This window comes from Hyla sarda, chromosome 8 (assembly GCF_029499605.1).
Source record: "Hyla sarda isolate aHylSar1 chromosome 8, aHylSar1.hap1, whole genome shotgun sequence".
Lineage (NCBI taxonomy): Eukaryota > Metazoa > Chordata > Amphibia > Anura > Hylidae > Hyla > Hyla sarda.
This window is the reverse complement of record NC_079196.1, coordinates 90694460-90720636: the sequence shown is the minus strand read 5'-3', so window position 1 is coordinate 90720636 and position 26177 is coordinate 90694460. Positions and strand designations below refer to the sequence as shown.

The window sequence follows — 26177 nt, the reverse complement described above, 5'->3', positions numbered from 1 at the left end:
AGTACAGCATTCTTCATAGGTCTCCGTACAATGCAGTACTGTAATATTTTAGCCTAGGACTATCTTTGTCTCATTAAGAGCTAAACAAGTAGAGAATATGGGATTAAAACAGAGCTGCTACCTTGTCTTACGTGTTACGGTCATTAATAAAAACCTTTGATATGTCATCCAGATCGTATCAGGCCCACTGAAATGGTGAGTTATAACCCTGTGAAATGCGACAGTCAAGCGCTGGGTGTCTGTCACTCGGGGAGTGATGTCACTCTTTATTATGTAAATAATCATTTTTTTATACTGTTGTAAAAAACACCCTTGCTCTAGAAAGTGAATGGGCAATGATATAGTATAATGTGAAATCGCTTCTCGGCCTTTTGGCTTAGATCAAGTGTAGTATCTGTTCTTATCAGTGGTCTAGTCTCTACCATTGAGGTACAATGGATACTGCATGGAGGGGGCAGGTGTACCAGGGAGTTCCGGGGCTGGTTCTGAAGAATCAGCTCGACGGCTGTACCGATGTTACCTGTTTACCTCCGGGTCCCGCCATGAGGCTGAGAGGGTCTAGAGCCGATGTAATTTAGTGCCTTGGGGAGTGGTGACCGCGAGGTGCCGAAACTCACTGGGTGTATTGCCTCACCCATGTGTGGAAGCACTGGCACCATGAACTCTTCACCTTGTGGCACTCACCTCTAGATCCGACTGGATGTCTGGGCAGTATATCTGCGCACAGTTACTTATTTATTTCTTTTTTGTCACTGTGTCACTTTTTGCGTGTTGCGTGTCCAAAGGATTGTTAGGATTCAGTAGCCCTTCTGGGTGTCCTTCCTAGCGGTCTAGGGGAGGTGTGTGTGGCCATTAGGTTCTGCACCACCCTGAAAAAACCCCGGGTACTCCTGCATGGGCAGGATACCGACCGTTATCGGCTCTGCGGGCAGATACCTTGGCTAAGGCACAGGGGGATGCCGGGAGAATTTGTGATCCCTTAGTAGCTTTGGCGAAAAGGGACATCAAACCTGGAACCTCGCAGGTACCTTTTGGTCCAGAGGCAAAGGGTAAGGTTTGTTGGGGGGCCTCTATCAGGGTCGGATTAAGAGCATCATGGGCCAAGTGCTTAAGATTGTGATGGGCCATTTTTTTTAATCAAAGTATATATGTTACCCTCATATATAATGCCCCATGTCCTGCCCCCTCAGGAGGCATTATATGTGAGGGGCACAGGACATGGGGCATTATATGTGAAGGGCACAGGACAGGGGGGCATTATAAGTAAGGGGCAAATGTCAGGGGGGCATTATAGGTGCATTATATGGGCACATAACAGCGGGGCCCCTGTCATGTGTCTCACAAATAATGCCCCCTGTCCTGTGCCCATTACATATAATACCCCCTGTCCTGTGTCCCTCACATATAATGCCCCCTGTCATGTACCCCTCATATATAATACCCCCTGTTCTGTACCCCTCACATATAATGCCCCCCTGTCCTGTGTCCCTCACATATAATGCCCCCAGTCCTGTGCCCCTCACATATAATGCCCCCTGTCCTGTGCCCCTCACATATAATGCCCCCCTGTTATGTGCCCCTCACTTATAATTTGCCTTTTTCTGTGCATGCACACCGCCCCCCCCCCCTCCCCCCAAGTTTTAATAATTCCCCTGTACCATATGGCGCCCGAGCACCTCTCTTCAGCTGTCACATTTCTCTCACGCTGCTCCGTTCTTGCAGTGTGAGAGCTGCGGGGAGGTGATCTCCGGGCACCAGCGCGATGATGTGACGTCATCCCGCTGGCCTGCCGTGGATGGCGTCCCCGCGGCTCACACTGCAAGAATGCAGCAGCGTGTGAGAAATGTGAGGGAATGGTGGAGCGGGAGAGCTGACAGCTCCCACTCCACCATGCTATAGTACAGGAGGGGCAACAATCTCAGGGGGCAATTGCCCCATTGCCCCCCCTGGATCTGCCACTGGCAGCACGGAGGTGATAGCGCAGGGGTCTCAAACTCAAATTATCTGGGGGCCACTGTAGGTAGCAGCTGGGTGAGGCTGGGTCGCATGCGCCCCTTACATATAATGCCACCATCACGTGCCCCTTACATATAATGCGCCCCTCATCATCCACCGGCAACACCCCCCCCACCAGAAGTAGCACCACCATCATCATCTACCAGCAACCCCCCCCCCATTCCCCCTTCCCCTGTGTGGTAATAGCATGAGCTTATGGATGATGGAAGTGCTACTTCTGGGGGGGAGCATTAGGCCGGCAGCAGTTTCCCCACATTAAGTAGGTAGCATGTTCCCCACATTAGGTAGGTAGCAGGCTCCCCACATTAGGTAGTGGCAGGTTCTCCATATTAGGTAGTGGCAGGTTCCCAACATTAGGTAGTGGCAGGTTCCCCACATTAGGTAGTGGCAGGCTCCCCACATTAGGTAGTGGCAGGCCCCCCACATTAGGTAGAGGCAGGTCCCCCACATTAGGTAGTGGCAGGTCCCCCACATTAGGTACTAGCAGGCTCCCCACATTAGGTAGTAGCAGGCTCCCCACATTAGGTAGTAGCAGGTTCCCCACATTAGGTAGTAGCAGGTTCCCCACATTTAGGTAGTAGAAGGCTCCCCACATTAGGTAGTAGCAGGTTCCCCACGTTAGGTAGTAGAAGGCTTCTCACATTAGGTAGTAGCAGGTTCCCCACATTAGGTAGTAGAAGGCTCCCCACATTAGGTAGTATCAGGTTCCCCACATTAGGTAGTAGCAGGTTCCCCACATTTAGGTAGTAGAAGGCTCCCCACATTAGGTAGTAGCAGGTTGCCCACATTAGGTAGTAGAAGGCTCCCCACATTAGGTAGTAGCAGGCTCCACACATTAGGTAGTAGCAGGCTCCCCACATTAGGTAGTAGAAGGCTCCCCACATTAGGTAGTAGCAGGTTCCCCACATTGGGTAGTAGAAGGCTCCCCACATTAGGTAGTAGAAGGCTCCCCACATTAGGTAGTAGCAGGCTCCCCACATTAGGTAGTAACAGGCTCCCCACATTAGGTAGCATTGTCCCCCCCCCCCACATATACACACACACACACACACACACACAGACACACAAACGCACACAAAGACACACACAGACAGACACATACACACACAGACAGACACACTTACCTGTCCTGTGCTGCGCTTTTCCTCTCCGCTGGCAGCCTGACGAGTGACGTCACTGACGTTCTGTGTGGGTCTGCGGAGGGACGTCACATGCGCGACGTCCCTCATCAGACTCGGGCCGGCTAACCGGAGACCGGGAGGAGGAGGGCGGGGTAAGTGAAGTCTTTCAGTCATTTAACGCTGCTCGCCTGAAGCAGGGTTAAATGCCTGAAGAAGTTACCTGCCCGTCGCCCGGAACTGCATGTCCCGGGCGTCGAGCAATACAAATTTCACATACCGCAAACTTTCGTTCCGTGGGACATTTGCGGCCGGGAGTTTGAGGCCTGATTGTCACGGGCGCCGGTGGTCTGTGCGGGCCGCCGGGCCTACTTTGACGCAGGGGCCTGGAGCTGCCGCTCCATCCGCCCCTACGTTAATCCGGCCCTGGCCTCTATCCTGTCGGAGAAAGGCTTGCGATAGACCGCATCCTTTGTGCACATTTTTTTTGTGTTCAATACTCAAGAGACCAATATATGGTGGGTATATTCACAATAAGAACCTATAGATAACCAAGGTGATCCAAAAATACCCTATTCCCATATAAAGCTAAATATTTATTAAATCCAATTATACACATCAAACAAAAAAGATTAAAATTCCAGTGTTATTCACTCCATGTGGGTAATTAAAATTCCACGTGTAATAGTGCCAAACTGGCCACTCTGTCCTGATGTTATTAATCCCCATATGCACCTGCAGTGTGCAAATCGGGTTAAGGAGTGATCACTGTATTAAAATCATTACTCGGCACTTTTTCTTGCACTTTGGGTGATTCGAGAGCATGTTCCTCAGCTATAAAAAAAAATCATGTTATAGAGCAGGAAGAACTCTATAAAAAAAAAAGCATAAACAAGAAGGCATTCTGTAGTTTTAGCAAGCTGGATATACCACTTGATTGCTCAAAGCCCTTTTGTACAATAGGACATATAAAATGTAAAATACATTATTTAATTCAGTCCTTTCAAGATAGCATTAATATGAAAACATTAACAGATGCTTTATGAAGAACACCATCTGTGTCATAATGAAGAAGCCAAAAAAGTTAATGTATGAAAAGGTTGAGTGTAATCATTAAAAATAGTGGAACCGCTTTACTTCCAGTTGTGTTACTGTAATGGGCAGGGAGCAGTGGCATTCAGGGTGCATTCAAAGGAATATCACAGTAGTAATTTGGACAAACAGGTTGATGCAGACTGTAACTTTACTTATGAGGTGGCAAAGTTCTTCGTGGTTGCAACAATTACAGTCCATAACTAGTGGTTACTCTTGTTTAGGCACAAATCTTGGTGGTTGCAGTATTCAAAACCTAAAATCTAAGCAGAACACTGTTATGGATTTTATTATAGGAATCTATTTGCTTTCAGTGTTGCTTGCACTGCAGGGGGAATCCGACCACTAGGATCCCCCATGATCTCCAGAATGGGGCCCCCTCTCATACATCAGCATGAAGCGACAGACAGCAGGAGTGCCAGACATACCCGTGTGATGTACTTGGGTATCTCCCGTACAGTGTCCATTTTAGGACATCGTCAGTCGTCAGCCGTAACTCCCTCCTCCGAAACTCCCGTAATCCGTCAGACGAAAAACCTTCCTGCCGTGTAGCAGAGTCGAGTCAATGTCGGCTCTCTGCTATACGGGTTCTGCAATACATACTGTGCAGCGTCGGCTCTGCTATGCAGCAGGAAGTTGCATCTGAGGGAGAATCGTCCGAGGCATGACGGAGTCTTGGACAAGGGAATTTCGGATGAGGGAGGAGGGAGTTGTGGCTGAAGGATGACGGCGATTGGTGTGATGGAGGAGGTGGGACGCAGTTTCGCCTAACGGGGGACGGAGTTACGGCTGATGCCTGTACTCCGGGACTCCCATAGACAATGGGGAGATTTATCCAAACCTGAAGCAGGAAAAGTTGCTTCAGCTTGCTTCTTTCATTTTTGAAAAGGCCTCTTAAAAATGAAAGAAGTGATCTGATTGGTTGCCATGGGCAGCTGGTTAACCTTTCCTCTGCACAGGTTTTGATAAATCTCCTCCATTGTATTGAGGGAAAGGCAGCATGTGCCACTTACAGCTCCATGCAGCTTGGAGAGCCAGGACGCCGTTTAGGAGATCATGAAGGATCCCAGCGGTTGAACTCCCTGCAATCAGACACTAATCTCCTATTGTATGTATCATTAGTAGCTATGTGACCTGCTCCTGCAGTTGCGCATTCTGCACAACAGACTTCTGTACCTAGGGACCACTGAACACTGCAGCAATCCTGTGGTTAACTCTTTTAGCGATCACTGACAGGAACAATGCACCATGACACTGCAATAAATACAGCTATCTAATTGATGCATGAAATTGTGCTTTGATGATCACTTATGAGGTTTATATGTGTCCTTGCCATGCTGCATATTTTCCTATCCAGTAAAGTCAATGGGTAGCAAAATCAGCTGCAGAAAATATGCGGAAAATATGGCACATTTGACCCTACCCTTAAACTCATTTAAGTTATATTTTATGTGCTTAGGTTAGGTTTCCACGCAGGTTTTTTTCTGGCATTGTGGCCACTGCAGTTTTGAGCCAAAGTCAGAAGTGTATTCAGATGAAATGGGAAATACTGTATAAAGGAAGGACTTGTATATTGTCTTTTATCTGGATCCATTTCTGACTTACCCTGACACCGAAAAAAAAATTGTGCTCCAGTATTTATATAGCTGTATGTATCAGGCAAATAACTGTATGCACCAGGCAGACATTTCGTATGCTACTGCAAAACTACAACTCCCAGCATGCTTGCACAGCCAAATGCTGTCCGGGCATGCTGGGACTTGTAGTTTTGCAACAGCCGAAGGCACCCCGGTTGGCAAGCGGTGGCATATAGGAAACTAGCTACTCCCCGGAACGTTTGTGTTCATCCACTTTTTAGGGGGGACGTTTTTAACTCCTGGACGTTGCCGTGGTGACGCGGACCCTCACTTCCGGAATTAGAAAGTATGGTAGGAAAAATAAAACGTGTTCGGCAAAAGCTGCATGTTGCGGCTATTAAAGTCGATTCCTCTGGAGAAAATGCCCCTATTGCTCCGGGTTACAAGCTTCCCGGTGCGGCCGAGGTGGCGGCTCCGCTGTCCTGGAGCAAACCGGTGGGAGGAAAGGTAAGAACACACGTGGCTGCATGGGGCTGGTTTAGGCTATGGCTGTCGTTACTACTACCACCAGCATGCCCTAACATCTACTGCCATTTGTTAGTATACAGCAGTTAGAGGGGCTCAGATTGGTCTGATGATCTATAAGGATCAGTCTGAGGAGAGGATAAACCGCACAACACATCCCCTGACAGATGAGGACTTTTGTGCACTGCTTTGTATATCCTGAGAGCTCTGTGATTTGTGATCAGAGCTGCCATTGCTGTCTCTCTGTATGGCAAGGATAGTACAGGATGCAGCACTATTCTTCCCATGGCAATGAGGGAAACAGCCCATGTGGGGGGAATTTTGGGATTTATTATTTCTGTATATAATGAAGGCCCTGCTGCTCTTCTGCCTGCACAAGGTATTGGAGCAGGACCTGCCCTTTCAGCCAATCACTGGCAGAGACCGGACACCACCGCTGTCGGTGATAGGCTGAACAGACAGTCCTGCTCCAGTTGGTGATCCGTCATGGCTTCTAATAGAAATTGATTGTCAGATCACTTGGCCACAGTGTTGTCCCACCTGAGTCATTTAATGACTGAATGGGTATACCTGGACCTCTTGGGACAACTTACAGGAAACAGTGAAAGGGACCGGGAGGTGTCTGAATGAAAGTTGTGCCAGATTAGGGCAGGTACGTATGGCTTATTTAGTTTTAACATGTAACCTGCCGCTGCCCTAGACTTCCTCCCTTTTATTTATTTATTTTTTTTTTTTTGCTGTACCAATGTGTCAAACAGGCATAAAAACACCTTTACCACAAGATTACTCCCCTTAAAGATGGTGAATTGTTGAGTACCATTTGCTGGCTAGCATGATATTATGATGGCCTGGAAAACAAACAGTGTAAGGGTATCCTTACATTGAGAATATCCTCCCGTTCTTTGATTGGCCATTCTGAGTGTAACAGGTAGCACCAATATCAGCACAGTGACCAACTTTTCTGTCCTCATTGATGGTAATGCAGCCTACGTGGAATTCTGCTGAAAGAATGATCATGTTTATTCTTTTGGCGGAATTATGCAGTGCAGTTTCCATTGTGTGACCTGTATAGCTGATTCCGTTCAGGGATTTCAAGGTGGAGATTCCGGATAACATTTCTCAGTGTAAACTGGCATTAAGTTGGAAAACTGCTCTATATGTGATTTAAATAATGCAGAGCTCCAGATAGCGACCAAAATGGTGCAAATAGTGTCCTAAAATTGCAGTCACATGACCATCTTCCACCAGCCCTGATACATCTTTTCCACAATAAAGAGTAGACCTGCAGCACACAATGTAGCTCAGCTAGATTCACTTCTGACAGTCTGTGACTGGCAAATCATTTTGCAGAAACAACTGCATGATAGATCCTATACCAGGCTCAGTTACTGCTGATAATGTGAGGGAGCAAAGATAATTGGGGCTCTCTATTTTTTAAGAAGAAATCAACTAGTGGTCTCACATTTTATAAAAATGTAATTTCCTGTTGTTGTTGTTGTTGTTGGCTTGGTTTAGTTATACTTAAAAAAAAAATAAAAAAAAAGTCTATGGCCCTGCATCTTCAAGGAGTAAAAAGTAATGTCTAGATAGTAGTTGTTAATTTATAAAAAAAAAAAAAAAAACTAATTTCCCATTTATTTTTAGAGCATATTTGTTACGTGAGAAAGAAGCTGATAGCTCTGGTAGATTCCCAGTGGTAATGTAGGCCACATTCAAAAGTCTAAGATTCTGTCATGATCTGTGTACAGACATAATGCTTGATCTTGATAGGATCTGCTGACATCTGTATAAGTACAAGATGTATTTTATACCCAATTTTCATGCGGTGAAAAACAAATCCACATTGAATAACACAATGCAGATCCATAAACCCAGATTTACCAATCTATCCAAGAAAAAAAAAAAACTCGGGATGCACCGTAATTTTTGCCACTGAAAATGCCCTTTTCGGCGAAGGGAATTTCCTGCCGATAATTTGGGCATGGCCTAAAATAGGGGCATGGCTTCCAACTTATATAGACTCTGGTGTGAGGAGCAGAACTGCACACCGATGCATCACTGCCTTATCCCATGTGTCCCTGTGCTGTACAGTACATCGCCTACTGTCACTCCTCACAGCAGTTCTGAGTGCTGGGAGGAGGTGACTTAATGTTTCCATGGCTGCCCGCCGTGTGTATATGGCGCAGCTGTGCAGTGGGCGAATGAAGAGAGCTCAGAAGCTGAGCTCGCTTCATACTGGCTAATGCTGGAAATCACCGATCCATGTGATGTCCGGCATTAACCCTTTAGACGCCACAATCAAAGTTGATCGTGGCGTCTAAAATGCAGAAAACAATCTGCGGTAGTACAGTGGAGCTGATCGGGACACCTGTGGGGTCCCGATCAGCTGCAAGGACAGGTGGAGGTTCTCTACCTTCATCTGTCCTGTCCGATCGGCGCTCCAATAATGCAGGCACCCTAGCAGCCTGTAGTAATGGAGCGCCGGTAACCCTGATCAATGCTGTGCTATAGGTTCCCATGGCACAGCATTGATCAGTGTCTACAAGCACAGGAGTGCATCTGTATGTCTCCAGCTGTTACAAAACTAGCGCTTGGCTGTCTGGGCCTGATTGGAGTTGTAGTTTTGCAACAACTGGAGGCATGCTGTGGAAAACACTGACCTATGGGGACAAAAAATATTGTGAAAATAAATTTGTTAAAAAATAAAAAGGCAATAAATGTGCAAAAGCCGCTCCCCTAAATAAAAGTTAAATAATCCGCCCCCCTTTTTTCAAATAAAATAAAGTTAACAAAAATAAACATATTTGGTAACGCCGCGTGCATAAAATGTCCAAACTATTAAAGTATAATGTTAATAAGACCGCATGGTCAATGGCGTAAATGTAAAAAAAAAAAAAATACCAACGTCCAGAATTGCTGCTTTTTGTTCGCTTAATGTAGCAGGAAAAAAAATAGGTGATCCAAGAGTCCCAGCAAAATAAAAATGATACAGATAAAAAAAATAACGATTTTGGTTTTGTTAATCTGTATTAAAACAAATGACATTTTTTTAAGATAGAAGGGGGAGATTTATCAAAACGTTCTAAGGAAAAAATTGAGTAGTTGCCCTTAGCAACCAATCAGATAGGTGTGTACCCCTCTAGTGTGTCCTGGAATCAATGCATGGTGAGTGGCAGTGCTGTGGCTCCAAGCCTGGCCAGTACCTTCTATAGCCACCCGCATGTGTTGCGGAGTCCCCTTCAAGTACATCAGTAACTAAAAAATTTTGATAATACAATTTTTGAAAAAACTTTATTGAAAAAAGTGGGCAAGGCAATGCATTTTCATTTTTGTTTTTTTTTCGGCCAAGCACAGCCAAAATTTTTGGTTTTTGGCCCCAAATTTCCCTTTCGATGCATTCCTGAAAAAAACAATCCAGTTTTGCCTATAGCAACCAATCAGAGCACAGCTTTCATTTCATAATAATTATCTAGTAATAAAATATTACAGGTGCTGTAAATCAATTGATTTTACGGCACCTATGTATTCACCGTGAGGTATATATGGCAGACGTGTGGCCTAATCATCTGACACGTATCTTTTTGTACATACTAAATTATCCCATGATTGGGGTAGTGCCCACTGAAGGGACACGCCCTTATCTGGTAATGCCCACTAGTCAGTTTATTTATAGATTCTGGTTGGAATAACAGAGGAATTTAATAACACATAGCAAGGAGAAAAGCTGTTCCAGATTTGTCATATTATGGGGAATAGATTTATTTTCTAAAATAGACAGGTCAGTAGTTGTGATGGATCTACTTCTAGGCCATGCCAGGCACTTTTTTATTTTTTTATTTTATTTTTTTATTATTACATGTGGATATGAAAGCTATAAAGTTAGTATATTAGTACATTGCAAATTTTTTTTTTTTTACCCCTTAACGACAATGGACATAAATGTACGTCATGGTGACGTGGTACTTACATGACGTACATTTACGCGCTGACATGATCGCGAGCACCGCTCATGCCCGGCAGGTCCCGACTGATATCAGCAGCCAGGGACCCGTCGGTAATGGCGGACATCCGCGATTGCGCGGATGTCCGCCATTAACCCCTCCGATGCCGTGATCAATACAGATCACGGCATTGCGGTAGTTTGAATGGATGATCGGATCGCCTGCAGCGCTGCCGCGGCGATCCGATCATCCAGCATGGCAGCCGGAGGTCCCCTCACCTGGCTCCAGCCGTCTCCCGGGGTCTTCTGCTCTGGTCTGAGATCGAGCAGACCAGAGCAGAAGATCACCGATAATACTGAGCAGTGCTGTGTCCTATACATAGCACTGCACAGTATTAGCAATCAACTGATTGCAATGAATAGTCCTCTATGGGGCCATAAAAAGGGTAAAAAAAATAAAAAATAAAATAAAATAAAAAAAGGAAAAATCCCCTCCCCCAATAAAAAGTAAAATGTCCGTTTTCCCCATTTTACCCCCAAAAAAGAGTAAAAAAAATAATTAATACACATACAGTATTTGGTATCGCCGCATGCGTAAATGTATGAATTATTAAAATATATTGTTAATTATCCCGTACGGTGAACGGCGTAAACGTAAAAAAAGTCCAAAATTGCTGCTTTTTTGTCACATTTTATTCCAAATTTTTTTTTTATAAAAAATGAATAAAAAGTAAAACCTAAGCAAAAGTGGTACAGATAAAAACTACAGATCATGGCGCAAAAAATGAGCCCTCATATCGCCAAATAGGGCAATTTCAAACATACAAATTTTGTTAAAATGGTTTGAGATTTTTTTTAAGCAGTACAATTATAGAAAAGAATATAATCATGGGTATCATTTTAATCGTATTGACCCACAGAATAAAGAAAACATGTCATTTTTACCGGAATGTGTACAACGTGAAAACAAAACCTTCCAAAATTTGCTAAATTGCGGTTTTCTTTTCAATTTTCCCACATAAATAATATTTGTTTGGTTGCGCCGTACATTTTATGGTAAAATAAGTGATGTAATTACAAAGTACAATTGGTGACGCAAAAAACAAGCCCTCATATGGGTCTGTGGATGGAAATATAAGAGAGTTATGGTTTTTATAAGGCGAGGAGGAAAAAACGAAAATGCAAAAATAAAATTGGTCTGGTCTGTAAGGCCAAAATGGGCTTGGTCCTTAAGGGGTTAAAGCGTACCTGTCAGATCCAACAAAAAACATTTTTTTAAATCTAACGCTCAGTACCTAATCGTGACCATGTACATCTCATTTTTATGTGTCTAGCACCTTTATTTTTTTTTTAAATACACTTTTAATTTAGCTCACTAGTCTGAATTCCTCTCAAAGGGAGGGGGCGTGGCCTCACTGTGCAGGTCTCCGCCCCCTCCCTCAGTATGCTGTCTGCTCACATCTCCCCTAGCATTAGCAAAGCTACAACTCCCAGCTTGTCCTCACTGACAGTAGTGGGACACAAGCTGACAGTGGGAGGATTTTTCCTCCAGCTATGAGCCCTGTGCTCACAGCTGTCAATCAAGGAAGTGTGTCCATGACATAGGTGATGATGCATGGACACAGCAGGACTAGTATGTATGTCCAAGCAGGCAGGGGGGGGGGGGCAGTTGTTTGACTGGCTTTTTCAGTGTGAAATACTGAAAATTTTCTAATGGAAGCAATTGCAAAACCTATTGGTTATACATGCGTTACAACATATCAAAAGTTATTGTATCTGACAGTGCCCATTTAAGGACTGGGACATTTTTAATTTTTGCACTTTCGTTTTTTCCTCCTCCACTTCTAAAAATCATAGCACTTTCAATTTTACACCTACAGACCCATATGACCATATGATGGCTTGTTTTTTGCACCACAAATTTTACTTTGTAATGACATCAATCATCCTACGGCTAAACCAGAAAAAAAATCTTTGAGGGGCAAAATAAAAACACGTAATTTTGTAAATTTTGGGGGCTTCCGATTCTATGCAGAGCACTTTTCGGGAAAAATGACAGCTTATCTTTATTCTGTAGGTCCATACGGTTACAAGGATACCTAATTTTAAATAGGTTTTATTTTACTTCCTAAAAAAATTATAACTAAATGCACTAATATTAGTATGTTTAAAATTATAATTTTCTGACCCATATAACTTTTTTATTTTTCTGTATATGGGGATGTTTGAGGGCTCATGTTTTGCACTGTGATCTGAAGTTTTTATCGGTACTATTTTTGTTTTGATAGGACTTTTTGATCACATTTTATACATTTTTTTTTTAGGGTATACAAAGTGACCAAAACTATGCAATTTTTACGTAAATGTCATTGACTGTGCGGTTTAATTATAATAAACGCACACGGCGATACCACAGATTATTTTTATTATGTTTACATATTTTTCATACAGAATTTGGAAAAAGGGGGGTGGTTGAAACTTAATATTGAAATGGTTAATGTGTTTTTTTTTTTTAAACTTTAATTGACCTTTTTTTTTTCTTGCGCTTATTTTTAGTCCCCTTGGGGGACTTTTAGGAGGAATCAGTAGATCAGTGGGGGGCGATCCATTCAAAAGTCCTGTGGTTTTCAATCAGGGTGCCTACAGCTGTTGCATTAGTTGCAGATTGATCTCTCTCCCACCAAGCGATCGCTCCACATGTTGAAGCAGACAGGCTCCCTGTCATCAGCTGACTAGTGAGTCAGGTCTCGGCCGCATTGCAACCTGGGAAAAGACAGCAGTCATTTTGTATGTTGTTAAAAATAAATATTGGGGTGAAAATCACAGAAGAATTGTGAGAAATCCGTCAAACACTGGTACAGACACTATATTATGAACTAACTTTACAGCCCCTGTAGCATAGTCAAATAAAAAAAAAAATTCCTGGAATACCCCTTTAATGACCAAGGACGCATATTTACGTCCTTGGCCGGCTCCCGCGATATAACCCTGGGGTCACGCGGGGACCCTGCGTCATATCGGGTCGGTCCTGGCATGTATCTGAAGCCGGGACCCGGGGCTAATAGCGCGCGGCAGCGATCGCGGTGCCGCGCGCAATTAACCCTTTAGACGCGGTCTTCAAAGTTGAACGCCGCGTCTAAACCGAAAGTGAAAGCTGCCCGGCTGCTCAGGGGGGCTGATCGGGACCACCGCAGTGAAAATGTGGTGTCCCGATTAGCTGGGACACGAGCGGAGGTCCTCTTAACTGCCTCCGGCGTGTCCCTTCGGCGATTGATTGCTTCAAGCCTGAGATGCAGGCTTGAACAATCGACCGCCGATAACCCTGATCAATGCAAAGCTATGGCTTTGCAGGGATCAGGGTAAAAGATCAGTGTGTGCAGTGTTATAGCCCCCTATGGGAGCTATAACACTGCAAAAAAAAAGTGTAAAAAAAAAAAAAGTTTATAAATGTCATTTAACCCTTTCCATAATAAAAGTTTGAATCACCCCCCTTTTCCCATAAAAAAAAATGTAAATAAAAATAAATGTAAACGTATGTGGTATCACCGTGTGCGTAAATGTCCGAACTATAAAAATATATCATTAATTAAACCACATGGTCAATGGCGTACGCGCCAAAAAAAATTCCAAAGTCCAAAATAACGTATTTTTGGTCACTTTTTATAACATGAAAAAATTTATAAAAAGCGATCAAAAAGTCTGATCAATACAAAAATGGTACCAATAAAAACTTCAGATCACGGCACAAAAAATGAGCCCTCATACCGCCCCATAAGCGGTAAAATAAAAAGTTATTGGGGTCAGAAGATTACAATTTTAAACGTATACATTTTCCTGCATGTAGTTATGATTTTTTACAGAAGTACCACAAAATCAAACCTATAGAAGTAGGGTATCATTTTAACCGTAAGGACCTACCGAATAAAGATCAGATGTCATTTTTACCGAAAAATTTACTGCGTAGAAACGGAAGCCCCCAAAATGGCGTTTTTTTCTTCAATTTCAACAATGATTTTTTTTTTTCGTTTCGCTGTAGATTTTTGGGTAAAATGAGTGTCACTGCAAAGTAGAATTGGTGGCGCAAAAAATAAGCCATAATATGGATTTTTAGGTGCAAAATTGAAAGGGTTATGATTTTTAAAAGGTGAGGAGGAAAAAACAAAAGTCCATGGCAAAATTTTCAGCAGGAAAAATTACAGCTGGACGTTCTACAGGTGCCAGCAAAACAATCCGGCCCCTCAAATATGCCCAGACTGTAATGCATTTCTGAGCAGATTTTGCAGAAAGAGTTGACATTCATGTTGTAGAGTTGACCTCTCTGCTGAGTCTGGAATTAAAATTTCCGTGGTGGAAACATCTGTTCCTGTAACGGAAATTCTGCCGTCTGCACAGTGCAGTGAACAGAATTCCATTGAACATAATTGGAGTCTGCTGCAATGGAATTTCCGAGTGGAATTTCCGAGTGGATTCTGCTCATAAATTCCATGTGAATGCGCCTTAAAATACATGTCAGAACCTTATGATAAAGTTATGAGTTTTTGCATTGGTAAAATCAGAGAAATGAATGCATTCCGTAAGGCCTATTGACTAAGGGCAATTTCACAAGGCAGAATTTTCTCACTCAGTTCCCTCTCAGTTTTCTCAACGCAAAAACCATGGCACACAAGTAATTTGAAAACAAATTCAAGCTGAATTTTAATTTGGAAATTCTAGAATCTAGAATCATAGAATCTTTGATGGAATCAAATCTTCATTGATGTCAATTAGAGATGAGCGAACTTACAGTGATTCGATTTGTCACAAACTTCTCGGCTCGGCAGTTGCTGACTTTAGCCTGCATAAATGAGTTCAGCTTTCAGATGCTCCGGAAAAGGTCGGATACAGTCCTAGGAGACAGTATCCACCCCACCGAAGCACCTGAAAGCTGAACTCATTTATGCAGGCTAAAGTCAGCAAACACCGAGCCGAGTAGTTTGTGACAAATTGAATTACTGTAACTTCGCTCATCTCTAATGTCAATGAAAGATTCGGATGAGGATTATTTTCTGCTTCAAGAAAGCACATGTCAATTCTTGAAACATACAGTACTCCTAATCCGAACCTTCCATTGACATCAGTGGAGCTTTAATTCCACGTGGATTCCAGACAGAATTTTTCACATGGAAATTCTGCATGGTATCTTCTTCAAATTGCTTGTGTGCCACGGTTTTTGCATAGAGAAGTAGAGGCAATTGAGTAAGGAAAGGGCCCTCAGGGTCATATCACACTGCTTGTCCATTAGAGGGGTACCACAGGGTTCTCCTCAACATATGTCTGTGAGCGATGCCACAGATGTGCCACAAAACTGACTTAAGAGGATAGTGAATGCAGCCAGAGGAGATCCACCTCCTTGACTTTTCGCTTGCTTCTGCATTTTAAAGAAAATCATATCTGGTTATCGTTACACATAACTTTAATGCAGAGCACAATTGCATTTCTACCTCGCATATGTTTTTTTTCCATCAAGACTAGTACAAAGTAACATTGTCACAGTTGTCTATAGTAACCAATCAGATTTTATCCTTTACATTATCAGAGGAAATTTGGAAAATGAAAATGGCACCGTGATTAGTTGCCTTGAACAATTAATTATTTGCATCATATCTGTTAAAGGGGTATTCCGGTGGAATTTTTTTTTTTCAAATCATCTGGTTCCAGATTTGTGAACTATTATTATAACTATTACTATTTATTACTATTGAAAATGTTTAATCCTTCCAGTACTTATCACAAAGGAAGTTGTATTGTTCTTTTCTGTCTGACCACAGTGCTCTCTGCTGACACCTCTGTACATTTCAGGAACTGTTCAGAGTAGAAGCAAATTCCCATAGTTCCTGACACGAACAGAGGTGTCAGCAGAGAGGGCGCTGTGGTCAGACAGAAAAGAACTGCACAACTTTCTCTGGAGTATACAACAGCTGATAAGTAGTGAAAGGATTAGGATTTTTTTTTACCTAGAAGTCATTTCCAAATCTGTTTAATGGTATGTTCACACGTATGCAGATTTGATTCGCAGGATTTTCTGCTGCAGATTTCAATGTAAACTAAATGACTGAGCACATGAGCACAGCTTCTAAGAGGCAGTTACATATACTGCACATGAAATCTGCACAGGATCCTGTATGTGTGAATGTACCCTAAAGAAGTATCATGTAAGAAAACGTTATCACCTGTCCTTCGGATAGGGGATACATTTTTTCTCCACCCCTACATGTACTGGCCATATGATTGTAACATTACCATAGGTCCTATACTTCCAGCCTATAACAGATACAGAGCAGGTCCTGGTGGGGCAGTCACTGCTGTTGTGTGCAGAGCAGGTCCTGGTGGGGCTGTCACTGCTGTTGTATGTGGAGATCTCTGCTGCTCAATGACTGCCAGACCAGAACCTGCTCTGTATCTGCTAGATGCAGTACATGTGAGGGGGTGATCAGCAGAGCAGGGTAGAAGCAAATGTGCATGAAAAACCTGTGGTGGTGGTGATCATGTGACATGAGTTGGCGGAACGGAAGTAGGGTTACATGTTCCCTGTATAGAATGCCGTTCAGGTTCGTGAATAATTTATGAATAATAATTTATTGCACAGGGCTGGAAATGGCAAGCAGAAAAGTTCACCAAGGGGCTTGGAACTCCCCCAGTGCACTAAAGTACTTAATTTCCATATTTTGATTTGTTTGGGCATAACTTGGAACAGGGCCACATAGGGGGGGAAAAAACAACAACAATGTTGGAATCGTTCTCACCAGCACTATTACCTTGTACAAGCGGGTTAGTGCTGGTGACAGATTCCTTTTAAACAAATAAAACCATACTTTTTAAAATTTAAAGACTGCATTTTCTTTTCTTTTCTCAGGACTGGACATTGATGTCCTCAGATATCTTTTCATCAACTACGATTAATCCTGAGGCTTTAACGCAAAACTTAGAAGTGGAACCAAAAAGTATAGTCCCTGCCAAAAAAGGTATGGAATTTACTACTCTTGTATGTTTAAAGGGGTTCTCTGGCCCTAAGACATCTTATAAGATAAGATGTCTGATCGCGGGGGGCCCACAGCTGGGGACCCCCGCAATCTCTCATGCAGCACCCACCTGTCTCCGTTGCACACAGGGCTGGAGGCTCCTTGTCTGAAGCCTCCCGACCACGGGGCCGGAGTATGGTGACATCACGACTCCGCCCCTTGTGACATCACAGCCCACCCTGCCCCCTCAATGCAAATCTATGAGAGGGGGCGTGACGTCCCCTTTGGATAGGGGATAAGATGTCTTAGGGCCGGAGTACCCCTTTAACCCTTCCTGGTTAGTCATTGTTCAATTTGTCCTTTTCTACATGGTCCTCAAAATCTTTTTCTGCTGGGGCCTTGCAAGCCAAAACATATTAGTGCCTCGGCCGCATTATTGGGCATAGTCCATGCTAAAGTTACAAATATAACAAAAATAATCTCAACAAAATAATCTCTTAAACCAAGCAGCACATTGAGAAAGGAAAAAAAGTGCGATTTATTAGGGATCGTCCGATAATCGCAATTTTGGACATTATCGGTATCGGCAATTACCTTGCCGATATGCTGATAATGCCCCGCATCGCCCCCACCGCGCCGCACCACCCACCGCACCGCGAACAAGCCCCCCCCCCAGTGCCTCCCCCCATCCCCGATGTTATAATTACCTGTTCCCGGGGGTCCGCGATCATTCTGGTTCCTGCGCTATTGCTGTGCGCTGCGTAATTACCAGTGACGGAGCCAGAATGATCGCAGACCCCCGGGAACAGGTAATTATAACACCGGGGATGGGGGGAAGCGATGGGGCAGCGGCGGTATGTGGGCAGAGGATGGGGGGAGGCGATGGGGTAACGGCGGCGGTGGTATGTGGGCAGAGGATGGGGGGGGGGAGGCGGTTGTGGTATGTGGGCAGAGGATGGGGGGGAGGCGATTGGGCGCCGGTGGTATGTGGGCAGAAGATGGGGGGGGGGGGGAGGCGATGGGGCAACTGTGGTGGTTAGACTCAGGACAGGCAGGGGGAGAGAAGCAAGCAGCGGCGGCAGTCTCTTGCACCGCAAAAGCCGCTGTAGTTCATTGATTTAAAGCGCCCGCTTTAAATCATTGGTCTGCAACGGCTTCTGCCCCGCCGGGGGGTTGAAATATACCGATATTTTGTTATGAATTATCGGCTAAGTTATTGGCTATGGGCCCGAAAGGTGACAGATCATCGGTATCGGCCCTAAAAAAACGATATCGGTCGATCCCCCCCCCTACTATTTATGTTCCTAAAAAAAAGGATTGGTGCAACAAAAATGTTGTCACCCCTGAAATTTTTCTACAAAATGAAGTATTTCTCACAGAAAAGGATTGCAATAACACATGTTTTGCTATACATATGTTTATTCCCTTTGTGTGTATTGGAACTAAACCAAAAAAAAAAAGAGGAAAAAAAGCTAATTTGACATAATGTCACACCAAACTCCAAAAATGGGCTGGACAAAATTATGGCCACCCTTTCAAAATTGTGGAAAAACAATATTGTTTCAAGCATGTGATGCTCCTTTAAAGGGTACCTCTCATCAAATAAACTTTTGATATATTTTAGATTAATGAATGTTGAATAACTTTCCAATAGCATGTTAATGAAAAATATGCTTCTTTCTATTGTATTTTTCCCGATCAGTCCTGTCAGCAAGCATTTCTGACTCATGCTGGAGTCCTAAACACTCAGAGCTGCCAGCCTGCTTTGTTCACAGCCAAACAGGCTGTGAACAAAGCAGGCTGGCAGCTCTGAGTGTTCTCCTTTGTGAACAAAGCAGACTGGCAGCTCGTAGTGTTTAGGACTCCAGCATGAGTCTGAAATGCTTGCTGGCAGGACTGGTAGGGAGACCCCTAGTGGTCATTTCTTCAAAGTGGAAAATTAAATAGAAAGAAGCATATTTTTTAATAACATGCAATTGTAAAGTTATTCTCCATACATTAATCTATAATATATCAAAAGTTTTTTGGTGAGAGGTACCCTTTAAACTCACCTGGGGCAAGTATTAAGTGTGGGCAATATAAAAATCACACCTGAAAGCAGATAAAAAGGAGAGAAGTTCACTTAGTCTTTGCATTGTGTGTCTGTGTGTGCCACACTAAGCATGGACAACAAAAAGAAGAGAACTGTCGGAGGACTTGGGAACCAAAATTGTGGAAAAATATCAACAATCTCAAGGTTACAAGTCCATCTCCAGAGATCTAGATTTGTCTTTCTCCACAGTGCGCAACATTATCAAGAAGTTTGCAACCCATGGCACTGTAACTAATCTCCCTGGGTGTGGACGGAAGAGAAAAATTTATGAAAGGTGTCAATTTGGGTTGCATTGTACAGCCCAGTGTTAGAAAGCTGGGTTTGCGTTCGAGATTGTTGGTCTTCCAGCAGGACAATGACCACAAACATACATCAAAAAGCACCCAAAAATGGATGGCAACAAAGCGCTGGAGAGTTCTGAAGTGGCCAGCAAGGAGTCCAGCTCTAAATCCCATTGAATACTTGGAGAGATCTTAAAATTGCTGTTGGGAAAAGGCGCCCTTCCAATAAGAGAGACCTGGAGCAGTTTGTAAAGGAAGAGTGGTCCAACATTCCGGCTGAGAGGTGTAAGAAGCTTATTGATGGTTATAGGAAGCAACTGATTTCAGTTATTTTTTCCAAAGGGTGTGCAACCAAATATTAAGTTAACGGTGCCAATAATTTTGTCCATCCCATTTTTGGAGTTTGGTGTGACATAATGTCAAATTAGCTTTTTTCCCACACTTTTTTTGTTTAGTTCCAATACATACAAAGGGAATAAACGTGTATAGCAAAACATGTGTTACTGCAATCCTTTTCTGTCAGAAATACTTCATTTTCTTTAAAAATGTCAGGGGTGCCAACATTTACAGCCATGACTGTACCCAGCTGCATAGTTTTTAAACCACTTCTATAGTAACATATAAGGAGATTTATTAAAACGGTTTCTGTTAAATGAAGCGATCTGATTGGTTGTTATGGGCAAATGGTCAACTTTTCCTCTGCACAGGTTTTGATAAATCTTCCCATTAGGTTATAAGTTTGAAAAAATTCAAACGTTGATGAAGTTCAACCTATATGCCTACTGCATCCTTGCTGTGTGGATCCAGAGCAAGGCAAAAAACCCTTACGAGGCAGATGCCATTAACCCATAACAGGCGACAAATTCCTTCCCGACTCCAAATATGGCAATCAGAATAAATCCTTTAAATGCATGTAGTTGTACTGTGGGAAAAAATGCTTCACTTAAGTGATATGACAATTAAGTACACGGACTAATCTGTCATGTGTATTGAGATGTCAGGCATAACTGTCCAGAGAATTCATTGCACTATATTGCGGAGCATTATTTATACTTTGTTTGCTCAGTTGTCTCTCACACAAACACAGTATTCACAAGTAGATGCCTTTCTTATTAAATTTGTGTAGGAATGGCTGCAGCTGTTTCCGCTCTGTTATTTCAGTGCCTTCTTATATGAACTGCTCATGTGCATGAATGGTCTGGATCAGCACCTGACATTTGATGCAGTTAATTTCCTTTTGGAATCTTGAGTAGAACCTTAATAGCTTTTCCATGGCTACGAACAGATATCTGTACCTGGAATAATGTAACTCATCATTCCAAAAGTTTACTGGCATATTTACAGGTCATACTTGTTACCGTATTTTTCGCCCTATAGGACGCATCGGCATATAAGACGCACCCTATTTTAAAGGTCCCAAATCTAGAAAAAAAGATTATGAACCCAACAGTGATCTTCAACCTGCGGACCTCCAGATGTTGCAAAACTACGTTGGCTGTCCGGGCATGCTGGGAGTTGTAGTTTTGCAACATCTGTAGGTCCGCAGGTTGAAGACCACTGGTATAGGAGGTAATACTCACGTGTCCCCGCCGCTCCGGACCCGTCACCGCTGCCCTGGATGTCGCTCCATCGCTGTCACCGCGTCCCCGTGGTGTCCCCGACGCTCCGGACGTCTTCTTCCCCGGGATCCACGCTCTCCATTGCCGTCATCACGTCGCTACGCACGCCGCTCCTATTGGATGACGGGACGGCGTGCGCGATGACGTGAAGACATCGAAGGAGAGCGCCGGCCATGCAGAGGATCCCGGCACGGAGTAGACACCGAGGAGGCAGGTAAGGTCCATCTCGGTGTCCTCTAAGCTGTTCGGGACGCCGCGATTTCACCGCGGCGGTCCCAAACAGCCCGACTGACCAGCTGGGTTAGTGTTAATTTCGCTTCAGACGCGGCGGTCAGCTTTGATCGCCTCGTCTGTAGGGTTAATACAGGGCATCACCGCGATCCGTGATGTTCTGTATTAGCCGCGGGTCCCGGCCGTTGATGGCTGCAGGTATTTGCCGTATAAGATGCACCAACTCCCCCCCCCCCCCCCCCCAGTTTTTGGGAAGAAAAAGTGCGTCTTATACGGTGAAAAATACGGTATATTAAAGGCACACAGTTAGAAATCTGAAGTTGATGGTGGCTCCTGAACTTACAAAATTACTTTATTTCTCAGCAAAGTGTCAAGGAGGCAGTACCGAGCTGTTCAAGTGCCACAGGCTGGCACGCCTCCTTGGTTGCCCCAACCTGTCAGCCCCTATTTGACATACAGAGCCCAGTTTTAATTAGTCAAAGAGAAACACTGTGTGTACAGCAGTCAGGAAGGCAAGGACGGTATCAGGGGAGGCTGGCTATCTGTGACTGTGAGCTCTCAGCTCTAGCAGCAGCACAACCTCTGTGTCGCTTCATCACCATATGAAGTTCAGAAGCATTTGGCGAATGGTTAAAGGGATTCTCTACTACCGGATGTATTGTTTTTAAAGGGGTATTCCAGGAAAAAACGTTGTTTTATATATCAACTGGTTCCAGAAAGTTAAACAGATTTGTAAATTACTTCTATTAAAAAATCTCTTAATCCTTTCAGTACTTATGAGCTTCTGAAGTTAAGGTTGTTCTTTTCTGTCTAAGTAATCTCTGATGACACGTGTCTCGGGAAACGCCCAGTTTAGAAGCAAATCCCCATAGCAAACCTCTTCTAAACTGGGCGGTTCCCGAGACACGTGTCATCAGAGATTACTTAGACAGAAAAGAACAACCTTAACTTCAGAAGCTCATAAGTACTGAAAGGAGTAAGATTTTTTAATATAAGTAATTTACAAATCTGTTTAACTTTCTGGAGCCAGTTGATATATATAAAAAAAAGTTTTTTTCCTGGAATACCCCTTTTAGGTGTCAGTCTGTCAAGTTTAGTTACTTTGTTATAAAATTCTGCCTTCAGGAACAGCTACAATAGTGTTTTCCAGACAGTGTGTCTCCAGCTGTTGCAAAACTGCAACTCCCAACATGCTGGAAATTGTAGTTTTACAACAGCTGCATGCACACTGTTTGGAAAACACTGAGCTATTACATGTCTGAAGGAGAAAGCGGCTGCCAGCAGCTTTGGAGGTGTCCTTGTGAACCACTACAGGAATACATTGCAGCTTGCAGAGGGATATAGCAGCTGTTAGACTATACTAACAGCTCATTGTCATTTACTATAATGGGCTTTTGGTTTAGAAGCAAATAATGGATGAGTATGGAAAACACTGATAAAACCATAAAACATAATAAAATAGTTTTACTTCATTTTTGTTATAGGTGTTTCCTTCATCCTTGAAGCCAGTCACATCTACTGTGACTGACTGTCTACTCTTCCTCCCATTCTCAGGGTCATTTTAGTCATATTAAATCTTAATCATGGGAACTGTCTACAAAGTGACAATCACCCACTGTTCTGTTCCCACTATATGAAAACAGGCGTTTTCCTAAAACTATGGCTCTCACATCTTCGTCCTGCTCTAGATGTCAGTGATGTTTAAGCTCAGATTTTATTGTCCCAACTAATGTGGTAATCCTGAATGTGTAAGGAAATTGTCTTCTTTCTTACTAATCAAATTTTCTAGTATTTCTAAACAGCTCCTTTGTCTCTGCTATATGATAGAGATGTGAAATCCAATGAACTTCGTAGGTGGCAGGGAATTCTATGGCGCTGACCAGGACACAGACCATTCCAGTAGATAGGTTCAAATAAAAAGACTTTATTCAGCCAAGATGCAACGCGTTTCACTGCGCAAGCACAGCTTCCTCAGGAAACAGTATGTTATATGTATTTGGTGTATGTGTGTGTGTGTGTGTGTGTGTGTGTGTGTGTATATATATATATATATATATATATATATATATATATATATATATATATATATATATATATATATAAACACATGATAGAGATGGTAAACACAGAATGGAGATAAGTGTCTGATCGCTGGGGTCCAACCAATGGGACCCCCCCTTGATTTTTTTAAAGAAGCCCCGCTCTTACAGCTCACATCTTCAGTTCGCTTCTGCTTCTTCTGCACCCACGGAGACATACTTGTGCTAAACAACAGTGATGGCCTACGCAGCCAGTCACCGACAGGATCCCGCCAGATAAGGCGGTTGTATCGTTGCCCTTATCCTTTAGGGGAGGTGTGATGGAAAAGAGGGTACAAAGGCTTCATAGTAAGGGTCATGCCATTCTGGTTATCCAATATCAGTGTAATGAAAGAATTTCCAGACAGACTTGCCTAGCTAAGGATGGTAGTATTCCTTGCTAGCTAATAAGACCCTCTGCGTGCTGTATTATGATTGGTTCCCAGGGACATCTTTAAGGGGTGGGTTGTGGGCTAGTGACAAATGTGAGCAGTGTTTCTAACTAAGGTGCACCCAGAATTTTTTTTGTTGTTGTCTTTATTGGAACGTCAGTTCCAGGGCGTTGCAAGTTGCTGTGGTTCTGAAACGGGACGCCTGTCCTCACAATCCAGCAGGACTATTTACAGGCACAGGACTTTTTGTTTCACTGGACTTGTACCCTTGCACCTAGGAAGGTTAGTTTGCCCTAGGTCCAGGAGTAAGTGTGCTTTTTTTCTGTATTTTGTGTAATGTATTGTGTTTGCCAATTTATGGTAAATAAATAGCAATTCAGTGGTAACAAGAGTATAAATCTTGGTAACAAGAGTATAAATTGTCAAGCCTCCCATTACATGCTGGCAAGGGTAGGCGGAGATTACCATAGGGCATTGTTTCCCAACCAGGGAGCCTCCAGCTGTTGAAAAACTACAACTCCCAGCATGCCCGGACAGCCTTTGGCTGTCCGGGCATGCTGGGAGTTGTAGTTTTGCAACAGCTGGAGGCACCCTGGTTAAAAAAAAAACACTGCCATAGGGCTCTACTGCAAACTGAGGCAAAGTCGATAGTATGTGCTGAAGCCATCGACCTTCTTGAATTTAAAGTGGTTATCCAGGAAAAAACATATATATATAATATATATATATCTCCATCCACTGGCTCCAGAAAGTTTAAACAGATTTGTAAATTACTTCTATTAAAAAATCATAATCCTTTCAGTACTTATGAGCTGCTGAAGTTGAGTTGTTCTTTTCTGTCTAACTGCTCTCTGGTGACACCTGTCTGGGGAACTGTCCAGAGTAGAATCAAATCCCCTCTTCTACTCTGTGCAGTTCCCAAGGCAAGCAGAGATGTCAGCAGAGAGAACTGTTGCCAGACAGAAAAGAACAACTAAACTTCAGCAGCTGATAATTATTGGAAGGATTAAGATTTTTTAATAGAAGTAATTTACAAATCTGTTTAACTTTCTGGAGCCAGTTGATATAAAGAAAAAAAAAAAAAAGTATTTTCCTGGAATACCCCTTTTATGACTAACATGATCTAAGTGTGTTGTAGTGTTACTATGTTTCTGTACATAGCTTTGTTTTATTGGTGAACATGATACTAGCACTAGCATTATATAACATTAGATTTCAGCTGCACACCGACCCTAGGACTCGTTTCCCCATAAAGCTTTAAACTGCAAATGAATGACATTCTGGTTTAAGTATTTATAAAAATGATCTGTACTTTGCTCCATTCAGCTTTTCATCACCCCTGACCAGTCTCTCTGCCCCAGCTGCTAAATAACACCCCACAGCATGATGATGATGATGCTGCCGCTTTACTGTAAGAATGGTATGGGGTAGATGATGAGCAATGCCTGGTCTCCTCCAGACATCTTTAAACTTAAGGCCAAAAAGTTCAATCTTGGTTTCATCAATCTGAGAGTTTCTTAGGGGATTTTTTTTTATTTTTTGCTTCCTACAGACAGGCTTTGGTGTGTCTTTTAGGGCTCGTCCACAATGCTGACATTCCGCCAGTGGAATTCCGCGGGAAAAAAGAGTCCCGTTGATTTAAATGGGTTTCTGCTGTTCTGTTTAGACTGCAGAACTGCTGCAGCATAATTCAGCTGGCAGATAGTACATGTTCATTTATTAGGCAGAATTTCACTGGACTGCATTGCTGTATATATAGAAGGTGGTATATAGAAGGTGCATGTCCGCGTGCTCCTTCCACTGAAGTATTTGGCTGCAAGCGGAATTTAGCCAATGGAATTCTGCTGGCTGTGTCAGTAGAGTGGACAAGCCTTTACTGTGGAGAAGCTTTTTTTCTGGCCACTCTTGCATAAGGCCTATTTTTGTGCAGTGCTTCAGACATGGTTAGGGGTACAGTGCTGCAGGATGAGTGAAATGGGATCATGTGGCCACTAGTGGGGGTGAGTGGGGTACGGCTGGCAAGTGGAATAGTTCTGCTTTCCTTATGGGTGGTTGGGGGATAAGAAAGTGGTGTTTCTTTTGCTTCAATGGAAAGTTATTTTGTGCTACACTCTATTTGGTGCTTGCGAAGCTTTGGTCTAAATTGGACAAGTCCTTTTTAGGCCAGGTTCACACTGATCTAAAAATTCTACCAAATCTGCCGTTTGTGAAGTCTGTT

General features: G+C 43.3%; 2 protein-coding genes and 1 pseudogene across 2 annotated transcripts in view; 2 read left to right on the top strand and 1 right to left on the bottom strand.

Moving 5' to 3' along the window:
* Nucleotides 1–3260, bottom strand: part of ITGB2 (integrin subunit beta 2) — a 198822-nt gene extending 195562 nt beyond the window's left edge. Inside the window, exon 1 of the mRNA XM_056533711.1 lies at nucleotides 3141–3260. Within this exon, the coding sequence (XP_056389686.1) occupies nucleotides 3141–3245 (105 nt within the window). The 5' untranslated portion in view covers nucleotides 3246–3260. The remainder of the gene's footprint in view (nucleotides 1–3140) is intronic.
* Nucleotides 356–447, top strand: LOC130290008 (U2 spliceosomal RNA; annotated as a pseudogene).
* A 2844-nt stretch (nucleotides 3261–6104) lies between the features above and the next one.
* Nucleotides 6105–26177, top strand: part of SLX9 (SLX9 ribosome biogenesis factor) — a 145929-nt gene continuing 125856 nt past the window's right edge. Inside the window, exons 1-2 of the mRNA XM_056534914.1 lie at nucleotides 6105–6310; nucleotides 17161–17269. Of these exons, the coding sequence (XP_056390889.1) occupies nucleotides 6152–6310; nucleotides 17161–17269 (268 nt within the window). The 5' untranslated portion in view covers nucleotides 6105–6151. The remainder of the gene's footprint in view (nucleotides 6311–17160; nucleotides 17270–26177) is intronic.